General features: G+C 39.6%; 1 protein-coding gene across 2 annotated transcripts in view; it reads left to right on the forward strand.

Moving 5' to 3' along the window:
• Window positions 1-3,177: 3,177 nt before the first annotated feature.
• METTL16 (methyltransferase 16, N6-methyladenosine) overlaps window positions 3,178-21,331 on the forward strand; it is an 81,461-nt gene continuing 63,307 nt past the window's right edge. The window contains exons 1-2 of one of the 2 annotated variants that reach the window (XM_019429654.2): window positions 3,178-3,327; window positions 10,357-10,484. In XM_019429654.2, coding sequence (XP_019285199.1) covers window positions 10,357-10,484 — 128 coding nt within the window. In that variant the 5' untranslated portion in view covers window positions 3,178-3,327. Of the gene's footprint in view, window positions 3,328-3,661; window positions 4,282-10,356; window positions 10,485-21,331 lie in introns of those variants that run through there. The other variant, XM_019429655.2, reaches the window with a different exon arrangement.

A 21,331-nucleotide genomic window follows, 5' to 3' on the forward strand; every position in this document is an offset into this window, starting at 1 on the left:
GAATTTATTGTTTTTAAATTAATATATTCTGTTTTATGCAACTTGGAACAGGAAGTAGTCAAATGTACATTTAGATCCAGTTCTTCTTCCAGCTATTAATTTTTGAAATTTACTTTTCGAGTCTTCAAAGAATTCAACATTATTTATAAAAATGAAAAATATGGTGTCCTAAATATAAAGCATCACTTGAGCAGCTCTCTCAGTTATGTAAATGTAAGGCTGAGAAACAGTCATTGTTTTGGGATAAGGGCATAGTTCTTACGACTTAATTAAGGTGGCCATTAGATTTTTGAAATATTAACTTGGTCCCTAAGAAGGAGCTAAATACATTGACATAAGGAGGCCATGGTCTTCTGGGAATTGACATTCAATCATTACTCCCTAAGACATGAAGTTAGAGAGATGTGTGGATGTTGACTGTCTAGTCCTGGCCAAAGGAGAGTGGCAGGGTAGAGTAACTAGGTCTTGGAAATAATTAACTTCAGTAAAATGGGAATTCAGGATGATGCCCTCAAGGGTTGACTTCAGCCCAGGAGATGGCTGATGCTGAAAGCAGATCTGGTACCAAATATGTAAAATTTCAGAATTAGCAGCATTACCCACTAAATGTGCAGAACCAATTTCCTACTACAAAGAGGCAGCAAAAAGCAAAGAATGTAATAGACTAATTGAACTCCTATACTGTGTTGAAGTTGGACAGACTTCTCTTACAAGATTAAATTCCTGGGAATATGAGGGTAAGTCAGAGAGATAAGCCATAGGAATCTGATGTTGAGTATGGAGTCAATCTATTAATCTATTAATCTATTTTGTGGAGTCTCTAGACAATTTTAACGTAAAAAAAATTTTTAAAGGAGATGTAGTCATCATTGTACCATAACAGCAGGCCAATCTATGTTCACCTATAGGGAAAATAGTTTCAAAAAATTGTGGCACATCCATAAAATGGAATACTATGGACCCATCGCATTAATATAGAAGTATATTAATTGAGGTAGGAGAACCTCCAAGATTTATATCTGAGAAAAAATATATAAAAATTGTTTAGTTATATATCCTTATGAAAACAGAGGTCTGGAAGTAAGGTTATCAACTTCTGGTAATTGGCTCTAGGTGGTGAGATTTTTAGATACTTTTTGCTTTCTTTCTCATACTTTCCTGTATTATTTAAAATTTTTACAAATTTTCTATAGTGAACATGTTTTATCATTATGAAATAATTTTTTAAAAATTTTTTCAATGTTTTTATTTATTTTTGACAGAGAGAGAGAGACAGAGCATGAGCGGGGGAGGGGCAGAGAGAGAGGGAGACACAGAATCCGAAGCAGGCTCCAGGCTCTGAGCTGTCAGCACACAGCCTGATGCGGGGCTTGAACCCACAAACTGTGAGATCATGACCTGAGCGGAAGTTGAACACTTAACCGACTGAGCCACCCAGGCGCCCCTGAAATAATTTTTTAAAAATGTAAACTGACAAAGAAATTATAAGGAATAATAATAGTAATAATGATAACTTACTATGTGCTAGAAACTATGCTGCTTTATGTGCATTACCTGATTTAATTCTCACAACAACCATATGAGATTACTATCCTGTTTGGCAATATTGAGAAAACTCAGGCTTGGATATTGTAAGTAAATTGTCCATTATCATGGGGTTAGTAAGTGGTCGGGGGCATGATTTAAACCCCATAAAGCTAGGATCTCTCTGGTTTGACCCACAGGGGAGTCGGATCTCTGTTTGGAGCTAACAGAGAAATTCACCAGCATCTTACAACCCTACCAGTCATACCTCCCAAACCATTTTCTCTTTCACCTTTCCAGAAGCCAGCACTAAATACTGTAAAAATAACCAGTACCAAAGTCACTACAACTAAAGAGAAAACTTTCTGTGGTATTCTGTTCATTGGTAGATCAGCAAACCACAGCTTCCAGTATTGAGAGTATAACCTGGAACTCCAGGATACTTTCCTCTTGAATCTGGCTGGCCCTTTGATCTGCTTTAACAAATAGAATTTAGTGAATAATGAAAGCACCGGTTCTGGGCCTAAGCCTTAAGAAGGCCCAGAAGCTTACACTTTTGCCTTTTTGGGATCTCTGAGCTAATATGTAAGAAGTCTGGCTACTCTGCTGGAGAAATTATATGGAAAGGTCACAGGGAGAGGGGGGCCCAGTCACTCCAGCTGAACCAGCCACCAGCTGATGCTACCATAAACAGCAAGGACAGAACAAGAACAGATGGACTAATTCCAGCCTAGACTGCAGAACAGTGAGTAAATAAAATTGTTGTTTTAAGCTATATATTTTAGGGTGGTGTGTGTTACACAATAGATGAGAGCACCTCCTCACCTTTCCTTGGGTGACTGCCTATACACTTTGTTCTGCATAAAGCTGAAGTCTCCATTTCTTAGCCTCTATCTCTCAATTTTACAGCAGCACTTTGCCAGAAGCTTTCATATTAATTACTAGGACTCGGGCAAGCTTTAATGGAAAAAGTTACTACGTGAGGGCCCAGAGGATGACTTTAGTCCTAGCTTAAGTTGTATACCTTTTGAAAGTGGTTTATCTTTTTGTCTCCATTATGAAATGAGACTAATGCTCACTCTACTTACCAGAGGGTGAAAGTATAACCGAGTTGAAAAGAAAAATGAAAAGCATTTAATGGAGCTTCCAGCTCAAGTGGCAGGTGAGGAGACAAAGAACATGGACTTAGTGTCATCCGGTGTGAGATCTTGAACAAACGACTTAATATTTCTGATCCCCAGTTTTGACGCTGTAAATGCGATTACGCCTTCCCACATCACAGGTTCATCAGTCATGATTAAATGAGGCAACATACGAAGAGAGAGACCTGTTGCACAATAAACGCTAACTGCTCGCCATCAAATCCTAAAGTCCCCTCCCCCCGCCGTTCTCATATTCCTGCCCAACCCCCGAGAGTGATTTAGGAAGTCTGAAGTGGGACCCAGAAAGCTACATTTTTAAAAATCTACATTAAAAAACAGACAAACGAAAAACAAGTTCTCAAACCGATTTTACGCCAGGTGCCCTCACGCAAAAACACTCCCCTTGTTACCACGCCCCTTCCTTGTGTCAGGAGCCTCAAACTCCAGATATCGCGACGGTTCTTTCTTTCTTGAGACTCTGCTACAGGTCGCGCGAGAGTGCTTCGTCCAATCACGAGGCTAAATGGCTGCCCAACATGGCGGCGCACTTAGAGCGTAACATCTGCGTTTCTAGGCGCTTCGCTCTGCGGGTGGTTTAAGACTCTAGGGTTAAAGAGGCCTACTCCAGACTGGTCTTCTTGAAGAAAGGTTGACTTCAGATGTGAGTCATTTAATATTTCTTGGGCGGGAGGAGAGGTCATTTAACCTATGTACGGCCCGAGTTCCTTATTCTCGGGTCCTGGGCTGGTGAGTTGCTGACTTCGGGCCTGGGGAGACAGACCCGATGGGTGTATGTGTGTGTGTTTGCGTGCGCGCGGATTCTGCACCTGTGAGGTACTGACTTTGGGTCTAGGGGGACAGACCACATGGGTGAGTGAACGGTTTGGGTGGGTGGGTGCGCGCGCGCGCGCACGTGGAGGGGGGTAATGGTGGTGGGGCGGCTGGGAGGAGTTGGCGTATAGAATGGAGGCTAGGATTGAAGTGAGAGAGGTCCCAGGGGCTGAGGAGGTTTAGAGAGATCCGAAACTGAGGCGGGAAGACTGGGTGGATAAGATGAATGTGTGGGAGGAGTGGAGGAGATGGAGAACTGGCAATGGCGGAACTAGAGGAAAAAGTTATGAATGAAGGAAGGCAAAGTGAGAAAACGGAGATTGGGGTTGAACTGGGAGAAATTTATGCAGAAGAAATTTCGAGTTGGAAGCGGAAATTTGAATTCGAAGCGGAATTTAGATTCTTTTGTGTTAAGATAAACGGTAGTTTAAGACTGTTATTAAGAGGGTTAGGAGAAACCAAGGAAACAGCATGGAGATGGCAAAGATCAAAGAAAAGAGAAGCCTCAGTTTCAAGGGTGTACTCCTTTGGCTTTCTGGACTGACCTGGGTAACCCACAAGAGACATCCTTTTTGAGTGTCCAGTTGAGGGCTGTTCTACAAAGAATGAGAGTGCTGTGTTTTAGTGTTCTGGGACAGTGAAGAGTTTCATCGTGTGTTCAGTCAACAAATATTTAAGAGTGTCTACTCTCCCAGGCCCTAATTTAGGCGCGGGGATATCACAGTGAACAAGATAGACAAAATATTTTCCCACATGAAGTTTACTGGCAGGGCAGTTTTGAAAAGTAAGTAAATGCTGTGTATGGAATATCGGATGGGTAAGTTCTATGTAGAGTACCGAAACTATTAAGGGAGTGGAGTGTGTTAACTCACTGCACTAAGTAAAGGCATCAGGGGCGCCTTGGGTGGCTCAGTTGGTAGAGCATGCTACTTTTGATAGAGGGGTGGTTAGTTCAGACCCCACGTTGGGCATGGAGCATACTTTAAAAAATAATAATTTTTAAAAAGTGGGAAAGGCATCAGTGAGAAGGTGAGGTTTTATCAAAGACCTGAAAAAGGTGAGGCACCTTATATGTATGTATTTCTGGGGGAAGAGCAGTCTATACAGACCAAGTACAAAAGCCCTGAGTCAGGAGTGTGCCAGATTTAATTAAAAAACAAACAAACAAACAAGGAGAGCAGTGTGACTGGATAAGAATGAGCCAGGAAGAGAAAGATTAAGTTAGAGACAAGTGGGAAGTGACAATGTTTATTCCAGCTAAGTGTTGATACTCAGAAGAATAAGATTTAGCTAAGACCCCATTGCCTGCATTAGGAGATTGGTTAGCAAAAGGGTGGCTTTATTGATTTTTTTCTGTATGTAGTCTAATCAGAAGGGTTGATTAATGTAGGACATGAATTGAATTTGCTGTATCTGTAATTTGTTCCACATATGTTCAGAGTGTCGTGTGTACACTGATGTCATGTATGCAGTCTTTAGAATCTTAAATGTGTTGCAGAGCCTTACATACCAATGTCTCTTGAAATTACTGTTAGGGTACTTTTGTTGCTTGCCAGAATCACAAGAAAGGAGAACATTTTCCTTTTTTTTTAAATTAAATTTAATTTGTTTATTAAAAATATTTTTTGATGTTTATTTACTCTTTTTAAAAAAATTTTTTTTAATGTTTTATTTATATTTGAGAAAGAGACAGAGCATGAGTGGGGAAGGGGCAGAGAGAGACGGAGACAGAACCTGAAGCAAGCTCCAGGCTCTGAGCTGTCAGCACAGAGCCCGATGTGGGTCTTGAACTCATGAACCACGAGATCATGACCTGAGCTGAAGTTAGACGCTTAACCGACTGAGCCACCTAGGCGCCCCTGATGTTTATTTACTCTTGAAGGAGAGAGATAGAACATGAGTGGGGGAGGGGCAGAGAGAGAGGGAGACACAGAATCCAAAGCAGGCTTCAGGCTCTGAGCTGTCAGCACAGAGCCGGATGTGGGGCTCAAACTCATGATCTGTGAGATCATGACCTGGGTGGAGTTGGTTGCCCAACCGACTGAGCCACCCAGGCGCCCCTTAATTTTATTATTTATTTAAATTTTTTAAATCTTTTTTTAATTTTATTTTTAAGTAATCTTTACACCCAACATAGGGCTTGAACTTACAACCCCAAGATCAAGAGTCACATGTTGTACTGACTGAGCCAGCCAGGTGCCCCTTATACAACTTTTTCATGGGGACTGGTTCTTGTCCTAGTTTTATGCTCCCCTCTTTCTTGATAGTCTGTAAGGGTATATTAACGTTAGGAAATTAAAACTTGTATGTAGTGAGTTTCTGTGATAACGTTAGGGGCAAAAGGTGGTAGTTTAGTATGCTGAAAAGCTTTCAGGTGACTATTAATTCCCCTAAATTCTGAATTATTCATTGACTCAACAAATATTTATTGTATGCCAGTTGCTGCTGGATGGAATAAACAATAAGATGGACATGGTTGCAGCTTGGGAGGTGGGGTGGGGGATAGGACAGACAAATGTAAACTAAAGAACTTTGAGGGAAAAGCCTAGAATGCTTTGAAAGTTGGGGTGCCTGGGTAGCTCAGTTGGTTAAGTGTCTGACTTCGGCTCAGGTCATGATCTCACGGTTTGTGGGTTTGAGCCCCATGTCGGGCTCTGTGCTCACAGCTCAGAGCCTGGATCCTGCTTTGGATTCTGTGTCTCCCTCTTTCTCTGCCCCTCCCCCGGCTTGCACATGTCTCTCTCAAAAATAAATAAACACTAAAAAATTTTTTAAAAGGTATGTATTTTTAAAAAGGTGTATATATACATGATGGAATATTACTCAGCTATTAAAAAGAATGAAATCTTGGGGCGCCTGGGTGGCTCAGTTGGTTAAGCATCCAACTTCCACTCAGGTCATGGTCTTTTGGTGGCTCACGTGTTCAAGCCCTACATCAGGCTTTGTACTGACAGCTCAGAACCTGGAGCTTGCTTCGGATTCTGTGTCTCCCCCCCCCCCCCCCCCCTCTTCCTCTCTCTCTTCCTCTCTCCCTCCCTCCCTCCCTCCCTCCCTCCCCCACACTCCCACTGGCACTTGGTCTCTGTCTCTCAAAAGTAAATAAAAACATTTAAAAAATTTAAAAAAGAATGAAATTTTGCCATTTGCAACAACATGGGTGGACCTAGAGGATATAGTGCTAAGTGAGATAAGTCAAAGAAAGACAAATACCATATGATTTCACTCCTGTGGAATTTAAAGAAACAAAAAAAAGGTAGATGAGCAAAAAAAGACTCTTTTCTTTTAGATGTTTATTTTTGAGAGAGAGAGAGAGAGAGAGAGAGAAAGAGAGAGCGCGTGCATGTCTGTAGAGGAGGGGATGGGGAGAGACAATTCCAAGCAGGCTCCACGTTCAGCTCAGCTCAGAGCCTGGCTTAGGGCTCTATCCCACGACTATGAGATCAGGACCTGAGCTGAAATCAGGAGTTGGACGCTTAACAGACTGAACCACCCAAGTGCCTCCCAAAAAACAGACTCTTAAATGCAAACAACAAACTGGTGGTTGCCAGAGGGGAGGTGGGGAGGTGGGTGGGGGGGGATTAAGAGTACACTTACTTTGGGGCGCCTGGGTGGCTTAGTTGGTTAAGCGTCTGACTTTGGCTCAGGTCTGGTCTCGCGGTCCGTGAGTTCGAGCCCCGTGTCAGGCTCTGTGCTGACAGCTCAGAGCCTGGAGCCTGTTTCAGATTCTGTGTCCCCCTCTCTGTCTGACCCTCCCCCATTCGTGCTCTGTCTCTCTCTGTCTCAAAAATAAATAAACATTAAAAAAAAAAAAAGTACACTTACTTTGATGAGCCCAGAGGAATATTTATAATTGTTGAACCATTATGTCATACACCTGAAACTAATATAACATGCTAATTATACTTGAATTAAAAAATTAAAAAAAATTTTTTTTCAGTGTAGAAAGCTGTCAAAAACCTGAAATAGAGTTAGATCCATTACTATGTAAAGTTACATCTCTAATAAGCCTACAAAGGAAAGGTGCTTGTTGCCAGGAGACACTATAATAAGGGAATATGATTTAACTAGTGAGATTAGGGAAGAAACACTTTCCTGAAGAAGAGATGTTTGAACTTTAAGAGTAAAAATGAGTAGGAGGGGCGCCTGGGTGGCTCAATCTATTAAGCATCTGACTCTTGATATCCGTTCAGGTCATGATCTCACAGTTGGGTTAGAGAATTGCAGCCTCACATCAGGCTCTGTGCTGACAGTGTGGAGCCTGCTTAGGATTCTTGTTTTCTCTGTCCCTCTCCCACTTGCTGGCTGCAGTCTGGCTGTGCTCTCTCTCTCTCAAAAATAAATAAATAAAACTTAAAGGATAAGTAGGAATTCAGTAGGTGAAGAGGAGGAAAGAACATTACAAAGGGAATAAACTGTGTAAAGACCCTGTTGCCAGAGTGGAGGGACAGAAAGAAGAGCAAGGATAGGTGTGACATAAACTGATGGTGAAAAACTAGGTAAGGCCATGCTGTGCTGGGCCTAATATGCATGCTAAAGTAATGAATTTGTTTGAGATAGCAAGCCTGTGCGAGGGGGTGGGGGAGGGGCAGAGGAAGAGAGAATCTTAAGCAGCCTTCCTGACTGGAGCTGAAATCAAGATATCAAGAGTCAGAGGCTTAACTTTAACCAACTGAGCCACCCAGGCACCCTAGTGGTTTTTGTTTTTAATCCTCTGAGTAAAGATTTGAACAGGTGGGCATAGGAGAAGGAAGACATAATGAGATTTGTGTTTAGGAGATGATCTCTGCAAGGTGGAAAAGGGAAATTGTAAGAGTTGATTTCGTGTGGCCAAGTAGGAGGCTGTTCTAGCTATCCAAGTTAATTTGTACTGGGCTGATACCTGTGAAGATAGGGAGGAATAGATGGATTTGAGAGGTATTTAGCAGGTAAAAATCCTCATGACTGTTGATTTTTGGGGATATGAGAGGAGTATAGAACTAGCAAGTGATGCCTAAGATTCTGACTTACATAACTTTGTTTAGGTGAATGCGCCTTATAAAAAACAATGGAAAATACAGAGTGATAAAAAGAAAATACAAATCAGTTGCCACTGAGATATACACTAAAATATTTTTTTAGGGACGCCTGGGTGGCTCAGTTGGTTAAGCGTCCGACTTCGGCTCAGGCCGTGATCTCTCAGTTCGTGGGTTTGAGCCCCACGTCGGGCTCCGTGCTGACAGCTCAGAGCCTGGAGCCTGCTTTGGATTCTGTGTCTCCCTCTCTCTCTGTCCTTCCGCCACTCATTCTCTGTCTCTGTCTTTCAAAAATAAACAAGCATAAAAAAATTATTTTTTCAAATTACCAACTGCACAATTTACTAAACCACTACAATGGCTTTTCTTCCAGTGTTTGTCTTGCAATATAAATGCGTTAACTTTTTTTCCCTTTTTGTAATCTGGAAGAAGACAAAATTGTTTGTTTTCATTTGGTTTTTAGCTACCTAGGAATGACAAGACTGAAATTTATAAAATAGAAAGTGTATTTTGAAACATTAGTGACTTTATGGTGTACTACCAAATATTCAGTCCATACAAGAACACTGTAAAAAGTACCTCTATTACTTCTTGGCTGTAGATTATACTGCCTTCTACCCCTTTGATGCTTTCAAAAGAATAGTTTCCGGTTTTCTTCCCATGGTTTAAAAAAAAAAATCATATGTTGCATACATTTTTCAAACTGTGACAAAATATACATAACATAAAAGTTAACCATTTTAACCATTTTTAAGTACTATTCAGTGGCATTAAGTGCATTCAGTGTTGTGTAACCATCACCACTGTCCGTTTCTAGAAGTTTTTCCTCATCCTAAACAGAAACCGTGTACCCATTAAGTAATAATTCAACATTCCTACCTCCCTCCCAAACCCTGGTAACCTCTATTCTGCTCTCTATATGAATTTGCCTATTCTTGCTACTATAAGTGGGAAAATACAATGTTTGTCTTTTTTGTACGTGGCTTGTTTCCCTTACATAATGTTTTTAAGGTTCATCCATGTTGTAGGGTGTATCAGAAATTTATTCCTTTTTATGACTGAATAATATTCCATTGTATGTATGTACCACATTTGGTTTATCCATTTATGGACATTTGGGATTGTTTCTACCTTTCGGCTGTTATGAATAATGCTGCTGTGAACACTGATGTGCAAATATCTCTTTGAATCCATGCTTTCACTTTTCTTGGGTATATGCTTAGGAGGGGAGTTGCTGGATCATGTGGCAATTCTACTTTTTAAAGAACCGCCAAACTTTCCACGGCAGTTGTACACATTCCTCCCTGCAGTGCGTGAAGGCTCCAGTTTCCTAACATCCTCATCAACGTTTATCTTTTTTTTTTCTTTTTCTTTTTAACTTTTTAAAATGTTTATTTATTTTAGAGAGAGAGTGCGAGCAGGGGAGGGTCAGAGAGAGAGAGGGAGACAGAGAATCTGAAGCAGGCTCCAAGCTGTCAGCACAGAGCCCGACGTGGGGCTTGAACTCATGAACCTTGAGGTCGTGACCTGAGCTGAAGTCCAACGCTTAACTAACTGAGCCACCCAGGCACCCCTCTTTTTTTCCCTTTTTAATAATAGTCATCCTAATGGATATGAAGTGATATTGTGGTTTTGATTTGCATTTCCCTAATGATTCATGGTGATGTTAAGCATCTTTTCATATGCTTATTTGTTGTGTACATTTAAAAAATGTAACTTCTACTTTCTCAGTTGATTAGCAGAAATATGTTGGCTATAACTGTTGACTTGGCAACCACAGCTTTTTCCCATTAATTTTTTTTTAAACTAAATATGCTGACTTTTTTCCTTTTTTTTTCTTTTTAAAGATGGCTCTGAGTAAATCAATGCATGCAAGGAATAGATACAAGGACAAACCTCCTGACTTTGCATATCTGGCATCCAAATATCCAGATTTTAAGCAGCATGTTCAGATAAATCTGAATGGAAGAGTGAGGTAGGTAACAGATGAAGAATTCTTGATAACTGTATTATTCTAGTGTAATCTGAAAGGACACAAGTGTAGTGGAAAGCATACTGGGCCAATACTATACCTGAATGCTAATCCTAGACTTTTCCTTAAATTTTTCATCTGATCTTGGACAAATCACTTAACCTGTCTGGGTTGCATCTTTTTAAACTGTAAAATGAGAGGATTGGACCAAATACTTTTAAGTTTCTTTCTGGCTTTAAGAAAACTTGATCTCCGAATTATTGCTTACCCAACAGAGATTTCAGAGTAAGTGCAGAAACCTTGAGATTGTGCTCTAAAACTTGGTGCTGATGAGGGTCTAGAGTCCTTATTTTAAGTGTATGTTTATTTTGATGTAGTAGGAAAATCATCAGGCATCAAAACTGATTTCACAGATACTTAGGATGTCGTCAAATTTAAAGTTAAATTTGGTAAAAATGTTGATTTTAAAAATTAAGGAAATAATAATATGAGTACTTAGGGAAATAGCAAAATTATGGTGATGGTTTAGGAATAACTGATGTGTATGTTATACCTTTGAGAAGGAAATATTTCACTGCATTCCTAAACTCTATGGGAGTTATAGACTAGAAATTCCAAGCCTTCTTGGGGACAGGTGTGGTGATTCAACTGGGGAGGAGGAGGAGCAGGATTGTGGAGAAAAGGGAAGGTAAGGAATAATAGGATAATAGGGCCTGAGACATTTTGATGACCTCTTCTACTAGCAGTCTCTTTATGGCTTTGAAAATGGAAGCCCTAGGGCAGGACTTAACCTGAAGGCTGAGATACCCTAGAAATCTTATAAAAGTTTAAAAATAATGTATATTTATGCTCATTTTTCTGGGAGATAATTCTTAGTTTCTATCATTCTGAAAGTGATCAAGGCCCCTTCAACAATACACAAAGGTTGAGATCAAATACCCTAGAACTATGGTTTCCAAGCTTTTTTTGTCACTCAGTTAAAAGTTGAGGACCACCCCATATATGAGGACCACCCCATATATGAATGCTTGTACAATTCACTGTGTTACTGTGTTAAGCACATTAGACAACATAATATGAAATAGAAATAAAAAACATTTAAATAAGAGTTCCAGTATTTACATGCTCTAAAGAATTATTTTTGGTGTCTTACTGTGGAGATGGTCTAGAGAGATTGAGTTAGTATTTCTCTTTGTGTAGATCATCTCTACCATCGTGTTTAAATCTTCGTTTCATAGTTATATATGTGGATGTTTTATTTGTCCATGTAGCTTTAGGACAGATATAGTTTTTTTATTCTTGGTTTCCTGTGTGTTCCTATCATTGTACTTAATTACTTAACAAAATGTTGATTAACCATTTTGTGCTAAATTCTTGGAAAAGCCATAATAAAGAAGAAAGACAGTGACTTTGCATTTGGAGTTTACACACTAGTAGGGGAAGTGGACAAATAAACACATTTGGTGTGGCAGAATCTGTGGGATGTATGGTAGAATCACATAGAAGGGAGACCCAACTGTGACTTTGGGACTTAGAGAATGATTTGAAACAAAAGTGGTGTCATGGTTGTGCTGAAGAATGACTAGGAGTTAGCTGGATAGAAGAGTGGTACAAGTAGAGGGAACAGTATGTGCAGAGCACTGAGCAGTAGGGGAACTGGAAAAGCAGAGTGTGCCTGAGATACAGTGGACAGATGAGTCTGGAGATGATTATGCTTGTAGTACTTTACAAGGCCCACTTAGGAGTTTGGAATTTATTTTAAGGACATGCATCAAGGGTTCTTGTATCTTCAGAGCTACCCACCCCCATCCTTATCCACTAACATTTAAAAGTAGAGGAATAACATGTTCAGAATTGTGTTTAGACAGAAGTAGTCTAGGAGCATTGCGGAGGATAGGTTGCAGGGGAAATTAAGATTGGAGGTATAGGGAGGTAAGTAGGAAATGGTTTCAGTAATCCAGATTAGACATTGGTGGCCTAACTAGGTAGAGGCAGGAGGGATAGAAATCACTGATGAATTTGAGAAAAATTCGTGAATAGAATGAGCAGAACGTGGTAGAAATTAAGGAGTGTGAGCCAGAAATTAAGGAGTGGTGCTTGGGATTCTAATTTAGCAAGAGGCTAGGTGGTAGTACCTGGTTTATTGAGTTAGGGATCAAGGGGGAATGAGCTTGTTTTGGGGGAGATGAGATTTTTGGTTTGGGTTATATGCAATCTGAGAAAGCTGTGGGATATTCAAGTAGGGTTATTTAGTAGGCAATTGAAAATGGAAGTCAGAAGAGCAGGACAAAGCAGTGATACGGGGTGATGTTAGTAGAGGCCTTGGGTCTTTGAACTGAATCCGGAAGACTGAATAGAAGGGGGAAGGAGGGGCACCTGGGTGGCTCAGTCAGTTGGGTGTTTGACTTCGGTTAGCTGTCTGAGTTTGAGCCCTGCATCAGGCTCTGTGCTGACAGCTCAGAGCCTAAAGCCTGCTTTGGATTCTGTGTCTCCCTCTCTTTGTCCCTCCCCCATTCGTGCTCTGTCTTAAAAATAAACAAACATTAAAAAAAAAAAAAGGGTGGAGGAAAGAATTCCAAGTACAGAGAACAGAATTTTGTGAAGGCTGTGGAAAGTTTGGAGAATTGCACGTAGGTGGGGCTGAAGTGGACATAGGATAGCAGGTTGGGGAGTAACAAGATGAAAAAAAGAACAGGTCATGAAGAGCCTGTCATAGCATGCAAATTAACTTGGTTGCTCAGACACAGAGGAACCAGAGGAGGATTTTTAAGATGGCTTAAGGTTTATATTTTTTAAAATAATAGCTCAGAGAAGACCAGACAGATTTGTTATTACAGCATATCTGAATGTATTAAAGGTGCCTGGCAAGTAATAGACATGCAAAAAATTTATTGAATTCACGAGAGTTAATTCCTCTGTAAAATCTAACTCTGTGCCATTTACAAATGGCAAACTTACTTTTTCTCTAAGTTTATATTTAAATTCCAGCTAGTTAACATACAGTGGAATATTAGTTTCAGCTGTAGAATTTAGTGAGTTATCATTTACATACACCTGGTGCTCATCGCAAGTGCCTTCCTTAATACCCATCACCTGTTTTTTGTTATTGTTTTTGGTGCAAATAGATGATTTTATTAAAGCACAGGGACAGACCTATGGGCAGAAAGAGCTGCCTACTCATCACCTGTCTAACCCATTGCCTACCCCTCCTCCTCCCCCTGTCCACCTCACAAGTGACCTACTTAAATTATGGATTAATGGAAAATTAAAGGGATGAACAAAAATTTTCTAGGCAAATGAGAGTTCCCCCAAATTAGAAAAAGTAAAATAAAAGATAAGAAAGCATCAAATTGGAAAAAAAGGACTAGTTTATGTTAATAAAAACAATACTTTTCATTGAAAGTTAAAAAAAATGAAGGTCACCTGGGTGGCTCAGTTGGTTAAGCATCCAACTTTGGCTCACATCATGATGTCATGGCTTGTGGGTTCGAGCTTCACATTGGGCTCTGTACTGACAGCTCAGAGCCTGGAGCCTGCTTTGAATTGTGTCTCCCTCTCTCTCTGCTCCTCCCCCACTCATTCTCTCTCTCTCTCTCTCTCTCTCTCTCTCTCTCTTTCTCTCTCTCTCTCTTTCTCTCTCTCTCTTTCTCTCTCTCTCTCTCTCTCTCTCTCTCTTTCTCTCTCTCTCTCTCTCTCTTTCTCAAAAATAAACGAAGGCTTCAGCATTTTGAAAAATACAACAGAAATATCTTTTAATAAGTGTTTAACATGGGGCACCTGGGTGACTGTCAGTTGAGCATCCAACTCCATTTCAGCTCAGGGCATGATCCCAGCGTCGTGGGACTGAGCCCCAAATTGAGCTCCATGCTGTGCTTGAGATTCATTCTCTCTCTCTCCCCCTCCCTCTCTCCCTTTCTCTCTCTCCCTCCCCCCCTACTTGTGAGCTGTGAGAGCGCTCTCTAAAAAAATTAAAAAGTGTTTGACATAATTTGGAGACACTTTTCCTTGTATTTCTAACCAAGTAGACAAAAGTAAACAGGGAAATAGCCTTAGGGACTTTCAGAGGATTCACAAATGCCTTGAAAACAATTAGATAAAAATACTTGAGTTGGAGGCACGTCTGGCTGGCTCAGTCTCTAGGCTATTGATCTTAGGGTCATGAGTGGAAGTCCCATGCTGGCCGTAGAGCTTACTTTAAAAAACAAACAAAAAAAATGGTATATTTTTTTTCTTGAGGAGATAGGGTTCAAAACTTTGACCTGTAATTTAGAACTTCACTTTTAAAAAGGGTCATTGACCCAAAAACCATTAAGTACTGCTGATAGGAAGTCTAAACAATACATTCAATAAATTTGATTTAATTATATGTTTCGAACTTTAAAAATTTTTTTTAATAAAAATTTTTTTAATTTTTTATTTTTATTATTATATTTATTATATTTATTTATTTATATATTTTATTATATATAATATATAATATATATATTATTTAAATATATTTATTATATTTAATAATAATTTTATTATTTTTAATAAAAAAATTTTTTTTAACACTTATTCATTATTGAGAGACAGAGGGAGACAGAGCATGAGCAGGGGAGGGGCAGAGAATGGGGGAGATACAGAATCTGAAGCAGGCTCCAGGCTCTGAGCTGTCAGTACAGAGCCCGACACGGGGCTTGAACTCTCAAATCGAGAGATCATGAGCTGAGCTGAAGTTGGACACTCAACTGACTGAGCCACCCAGGCGCTCCTGTTTTGAACTTTTAAAAAAATATTTTTATTTATTTTTGAGAGAGCACAAACGGGGGAGGGGTAGAGAGAGAGGGACAGATGATCAGAAAAGCAGGCTCTGCACTGACAGCGGTGAGCCCAACGTGGGGCTCGAACTCCACGAACTGTGAGATATGACCTGAGCCGAAGTCGGACACTCAGCCAACTGAGGCACCCAAGTGCCCTTATGTTTTGAATTTTTAACCTATAAACATGAATGCATGTTTTTTTTTTTTAAGTTTTATATATTCAAGTAATCTCTACACCCCACGAAGAGCTGAAACTCATGACCCTGAGATCAAAATTTGCAAGGTCTACTACTGACTGAGCCAGTGAGGCACCCCATATTTGCTCACCTCTTAAGCAGGGTGTGTGTGGTATGGAGAGGGGGTATTTCTGAATCAGACACTCTAAGGACTGGTCTTGAGGTGCCACTTAGCAGCTCTGGAGGTTTTAGATAATTAACTTCACTGAGACTGAATTTCCTCATCTAAAGAACACAGGGATAAAAAGACATATTTTGGTATTTGTCATAAGGGTTAGTGATAATGCATGTGAAGTGACAGATTATAAACACTTAGCAAATGATAGGTACCCTTATTTTTGTTACGCTTGGTGTAATTGATAAGGTGACGAGGATTTCTAGTGTAATCTCCCTTTCTGTTTTTCTTCTCTGCATCCATCACTGCCTTGTTGTAATCATGTCTGACCTTTGCAATTACCAGCCCCTTGGGGATATGCAACTGAGTTGAGCCCTGTCAGTTGAGTTTGGTTAGAGTGTGACACTTAACTGATTTGTTTTTAAGCCAAAGAGCCAGCATTGAACGGTTTTGTCATACTTTATAACAGTACATATTTAACCTCTTGGTGAAGATCTAATGAATAGAAACCAAGTCAGAAAATTAGGTTGGGAGGCTTTAGCCTTTGTTGTTGTCACATGAGGTTCAGTCCTACAGTGTTAGAATGATTGTTATTTCAACCATTGGTCACAGAATGTATCCTTCCAAACTCCATCTATAATGGTAATATTGTATTCATTAGTAGCAGAGCAGGAGTTATTCTGGGGAAATCAGACATGGACTTGTTGACAATGGGCTATTTTGTGAAGCTGGATGTGTTAAACAACAAAGACTGATGGAATAAATTACTAATTTCCACGTGAGAGCTAATTTTAGTTCTTGTGATCTCAGAAACGAGAATGAAAAAAGATCTTGCCTGTGTTCAGGAATTTTTAATGTCCCAGGGTGCTACAGTGACCTAGATATTTAACCAGTAAAGCTGAATGACTAGACTTTGTCCTACAAAAGGATTTCTAACCCTCAGAGTAGTGTCTGTGTTTTCTTAGAGGTAAGAGAATGAACACTTGGCTTGCTAACAAAGTGTAAGAATCAGCTCCTTGTTGTTTTTTTCCGTTTCTTTAATTAGAATAACCTCTGCTTGATATCTTGTACATTTTGGTGATTAGGATGTAATTTCTTATTAATAAATTATATACTCTAGTCCATCAAGGTGAATATATGTATATTTTTTAATAACAAGAATTGTTGATATAAATAACAACTCTGTTTGAAGGCACTAAGAAAACATTAATTATAATGCTGTTTCCCTTGCTCCGAGTGTTTTATAAAGCTATGTAATTAATGCTTCAGCTGTAGTACTGTCTTTTGTGATTGCTGTCACCGTGGGAAATAATCCTAGTTTGGTTTCCAACAGAATTGTCCCTCTTTCATGGAAAAGTATTCTGAAACCATGGGCCTGTTTTCCTTTTTTGAAAAGAGGATTTTGTTTTTTATTTTTTTATTTATTAAAAAAATTTTTTTTAATGTTTGTGTGTGTGACAGAGAGAGTGAGCAAGCGAGCAGCAGAGGGGCAGAGAGAGACAAGACACAGAATCCAAAGCAGTCTCCAGGCTCTGAGCTGTCAGCACAGAGCCTGATGCAGGGCTAGAACTCACGAGCTGTGAAATCAAGACCTGAGCTGAAGTCAGACGCTCAGCCTACTCAGCTACCCAGGCACCCCTGGTTTTTGTTTTTGTTTTTAATTATACAGACATTATAGAACGCTTAATGGAAAATTATAGAAATATATCCTTCATAACTACATTTATGATGGTAATGCTGCAAACATAAAATAAAAAGTCACAGTTTTTACACCCCCAGAAGATGTAAGTACTTTATGTGTCTTTCTAAGTCTTTGTCCTTATACATACATGGTATTTTTTGTGATTGTAATTTTGATAGATACAATAATAGGACTTTTTTTTTTACCCCCACTTGACATTATAAGCATTTTGCATATAGTTAGAAAACACTGCTGTGAAAGTTATTTTATGTAAAACATATTCAGATAAAAGAAAAATAATGAAGAGAATGAAGGTGTGTGTCTACCCTATTCACCCCACCCACCATTTCCACATCCAGAAGTGGCTTTTACACTTCCAGAGTTTTCTATGCATATACATATATGGGATCTTTTTTGTTTGGTTTTTGTCTTTTATACAAGAATGCGGTCATAATGTACATATGTGATTTTATTCAAAGCTGTGCTTTTTTTTTTTTTAAATATATCAAGGAACCCTCTTCATAAAAGCACAGCCCTTTCTTCTTTTAATGACTACAGAGTATTCTCTTGTGTGGAGGTATTATAGTTTATTCATCCAACTCCTTAATGATTACTTTTAGATTGTTCCTAAATTCTGTAATACAAAACAAATTTATTTAAAGGTCTCTTACTACTGACTTTTTTTAAGTTTATTTATTTTGAGAGAAAGGGTGGAGGAGGGGCAGAGAGAGGGAGAGAATCCCAAACAGGCTTCATGCTGTCAGCACGGAGCGTGATGCAGGGCTCCATCTCACGAACTGTGAGATCATGACCTGAGCTGGTACGAAGAGTTGGACGCTGAACCAACTGAGCCACCCAGGTGCCCCTTACTACTGAATTTTTTAAAAGCTTTTTTCTTTCTTTAAGTGAATTTAGGGTAAGTCACTGGGGTTTGCTTAGAAAATTGCAATACTTTTAACGGTACTTGGAAGGCCAGAGAGGTGTTTGGATGACTAGACTTTTCTTTCCTGTCATCTGCTTCTTGGCTAGCACAGAGATCTGCATTTAAGAGATCAATATGAGGGGCGCCTGGGTGACTCAGTGGTTTGAGCGTGAGTGTCTGACTTCAGCTCAGGTCATGATCTCACAGTTTGTGAGTTTGAGCCCCACATCAGGCTGTCTGCTGTCTGTCACACAGAGCCTGCTTCAGAGCCTTTGTCCCCCATGCTCTCTGCCCTTGCCCCACTCACGCTCTCTCTCAAAAATGAATAAACATTTAATAAAAAAAAAAAAAAAGAGAGGTCAATTTGATCAGGGTAGTTTCTTAACATTTTGTAAGTAGGATTTGGGTTCTTTGGTTAGCCTAAGGTTGTCAGTAATGGTCATTTCCACTGTTTCAGGATCTTTATTTTTTTATGTTACCGTCTAATTGCTTATTTGACCCATGAGATGTTAAAATAAAAAATTTAAATCAGTTGTGGATAACTGTGAATTGGTGGAAAACACAGCAAAAGACCATGGGTCTGCTTTTGGTTTTGTTGGACAAATGTTGTTATTCATGATTCTATTACTATTATTATTACTATATTCTAATCAGAGCTGTCCTTTGGATCCCATACTCTCCTCTCATCCCAGGAACCTTAGTCTGGTTTTCCTTTTCCTAATGACTTAATCTCTCTCTGTCACCTAGCTTCTTCTCTTTAACTTTTTGGAAATTTGAGATATCATTCACATACTATAAAATCATTTTAAAATGTATGGTTGTGTTGTTCTTAGTATATTCGCAGGGTTGTGCAAGCATCACCACTAATTCCAGAACATTTTTGTCACCCCCGAAATAAACCTATTCAGCAGTCACTCCCAACTCCTCTCTCTCTTCAGCCCTTGGCAACCACTAATCTCCTTTCTTTCTCTACATATTTGCATGTTTTGGACATTTCATATAAATGGAATCATAATATGTGGTCTTTGTGACTTTCCATTGACTTTTAAACATGTTTAAATGTTTAATTTAAAAATTATTAATAAAATCTCTCCATCAACCCTCTCACTTCCACTGCCCTATCTCACTTCTCCCTTGCACAACTCACTTGTCTTTTGCACAACTCACCTTCTTGAAGAAGGTGACAATTGTCTGACAATTGTCTGACAATTTTACAGTCTTCATTTTTTCCACACTGTACTTAACCTTCAGCTTGTTCTATGGTGGTTTCTGATTCCACCACTACCAAAGCAGCTCTTGAAAAGGTCTCCATTGATCTGTTGTCATTAAATGCAGTTTTGGTTTTCAGTTGACTTCTGAGAAGCAGGTTACTCCGCCCATGCTGTCCTTCATGGACACCCTCTTTCCTTGGCTTCCTGGGCACCACACTTTATTCTACCCTTTCTGTATCCTTGCATAGCTTCCTTTGTAATGATTATATCTACAGCCATTAAAGGGGACTTCAAGGCTTAATGCAGGGTTCTCTTTGCTTCTGATTTTGTATTTTCCCCTTAAGAATTCTCATCACTCATCTCGCACTTGTTTGTGTGCATTTCACTTATTCTTTTGTTTCCTCAGACCAATTTTCTGGGCTCTGTACCTGGAGATCACTGCCCACTCACTATCTCTGCTTAGATGTCTCAGATTCAGCTCAGATTTATGATATTTCTCCTAAAAGTCGTTCTCTGTCAGAGTTCACAGTTTTAGAGAACGGCACTGTCTGTCCTGTTAACAAGCCAGAACCTGAGAGGACATCTATGAATACTTGTCTGTCACCAAATCTTGTTAAGTTTCCCCTTTTGAAAATATCTTCATTCTTTTCACTTTCCCCAAGCTTTGCCACTGCCACCTTTATCCAGCCTCTTAAGTCAGATAAAGGAATCACTTTCTAACTGGTGTCTCTGCTTCCACTTTGGTCTGTTTGTGTTTCATACCAGATGTAAGTCCTTAGCATAGATTATAATTTTCTTGGTGTGATGAATAGGTTTTAGTGTTGCTTTCAGTAGAGTCCCAGATTAGATGATAAAATGATATTGTTGCCCTAATTATAAGGCCCTGCATAATCTGGTTCCTATCTTCCTCTTTAGCCGCATCTGAAACTATACATGCTTACCTTGCCCTCCCCATTCTAGACACCGTGGCTGTCTCAGTATCTGGAATGCCCCATGAATTCAGAAAGAAGCTTTTTATTTTGATGAGGTCCCAGTAGTCCATTTTTGCTTTTGTTTCCCTCGCCTCTGGAGACATGTTGAGTAAGAAGTTGCTGCGGCCAAGGTCAAAGTGGTTTTTGCCTGCTTTCTCCTCGAGGATTTTGATGGCTTCCTGTCTTAAATTTAGGTCTTTCATCCATTTTGAGTTTCTTTTTGTGTATGGTGTAAGAAGTGGTCCAGGTTCATTCTTTTGCATGTTGCTGTCCAGTTTTCCCAGCACCGCTTGCTGAAGAGACTTGTCTTTATTCCATTGGATATTCTTTCCTGCTTTGTCAAAGATTAGTTGGCCATATGTTTGTGGGTCCATTTCTGGGTTCTCTGTTCTGTTCCATTGATCTGAGTGTCTGTTCTTGTGCCAGTACCATACTGCTTGATGATTACAGCTTTGTAATACAGCTTGAAGTCCGGGATTGTGATGCCTCCTGCATTGGTTTTCTTTTTCAAGATTGCTTTGGTTATTCGGGGTCTTTTCTGGTTCCATACAAATTTTAGGATTGTTTGTTCTAGCTCTGTGAAGAATGCTGGTGTTATTTTGATAGGGATTGCATTGAATATGTAGATTGCTTTGGGTAGTATTGACATTTCAACAGTATTTGTTCTTCCTATCCAGGAGCCTGGAATATTTTTCCATTTTTTTGTGTCTTCTTCAATTTCTTTCATAAGCTTTCTATGGTTTTCAGTGTATAGATTTTTCACCTCTTTGGTTAGATTTATTCCTAGGTATTTTATGGTTTTTGGTGCAATTGTAAATGGGATCGATTCCTTGACTTCTCTTTCTGTTGCTTCATTGTTGGTTTGTAGGAATGCAACCAATTTCTGTGCATTGATTTTATATCCTGCAACTT

Source organism: Panthera pardus, unplaced genomic scaffold, assembly GCF_024362965.1.
Source record: "Panthera pardus isolate Hobbes unplaced genomic scaffold, ASM2436296v1 HiC_scaffold_3, whole genome shotgun sequence".
Lineage (NCBI taxonomy): Eukaryota > Metazoa > Chordata > Mammalia > Carnivora > Felidae > Panthera > Panthera pardus.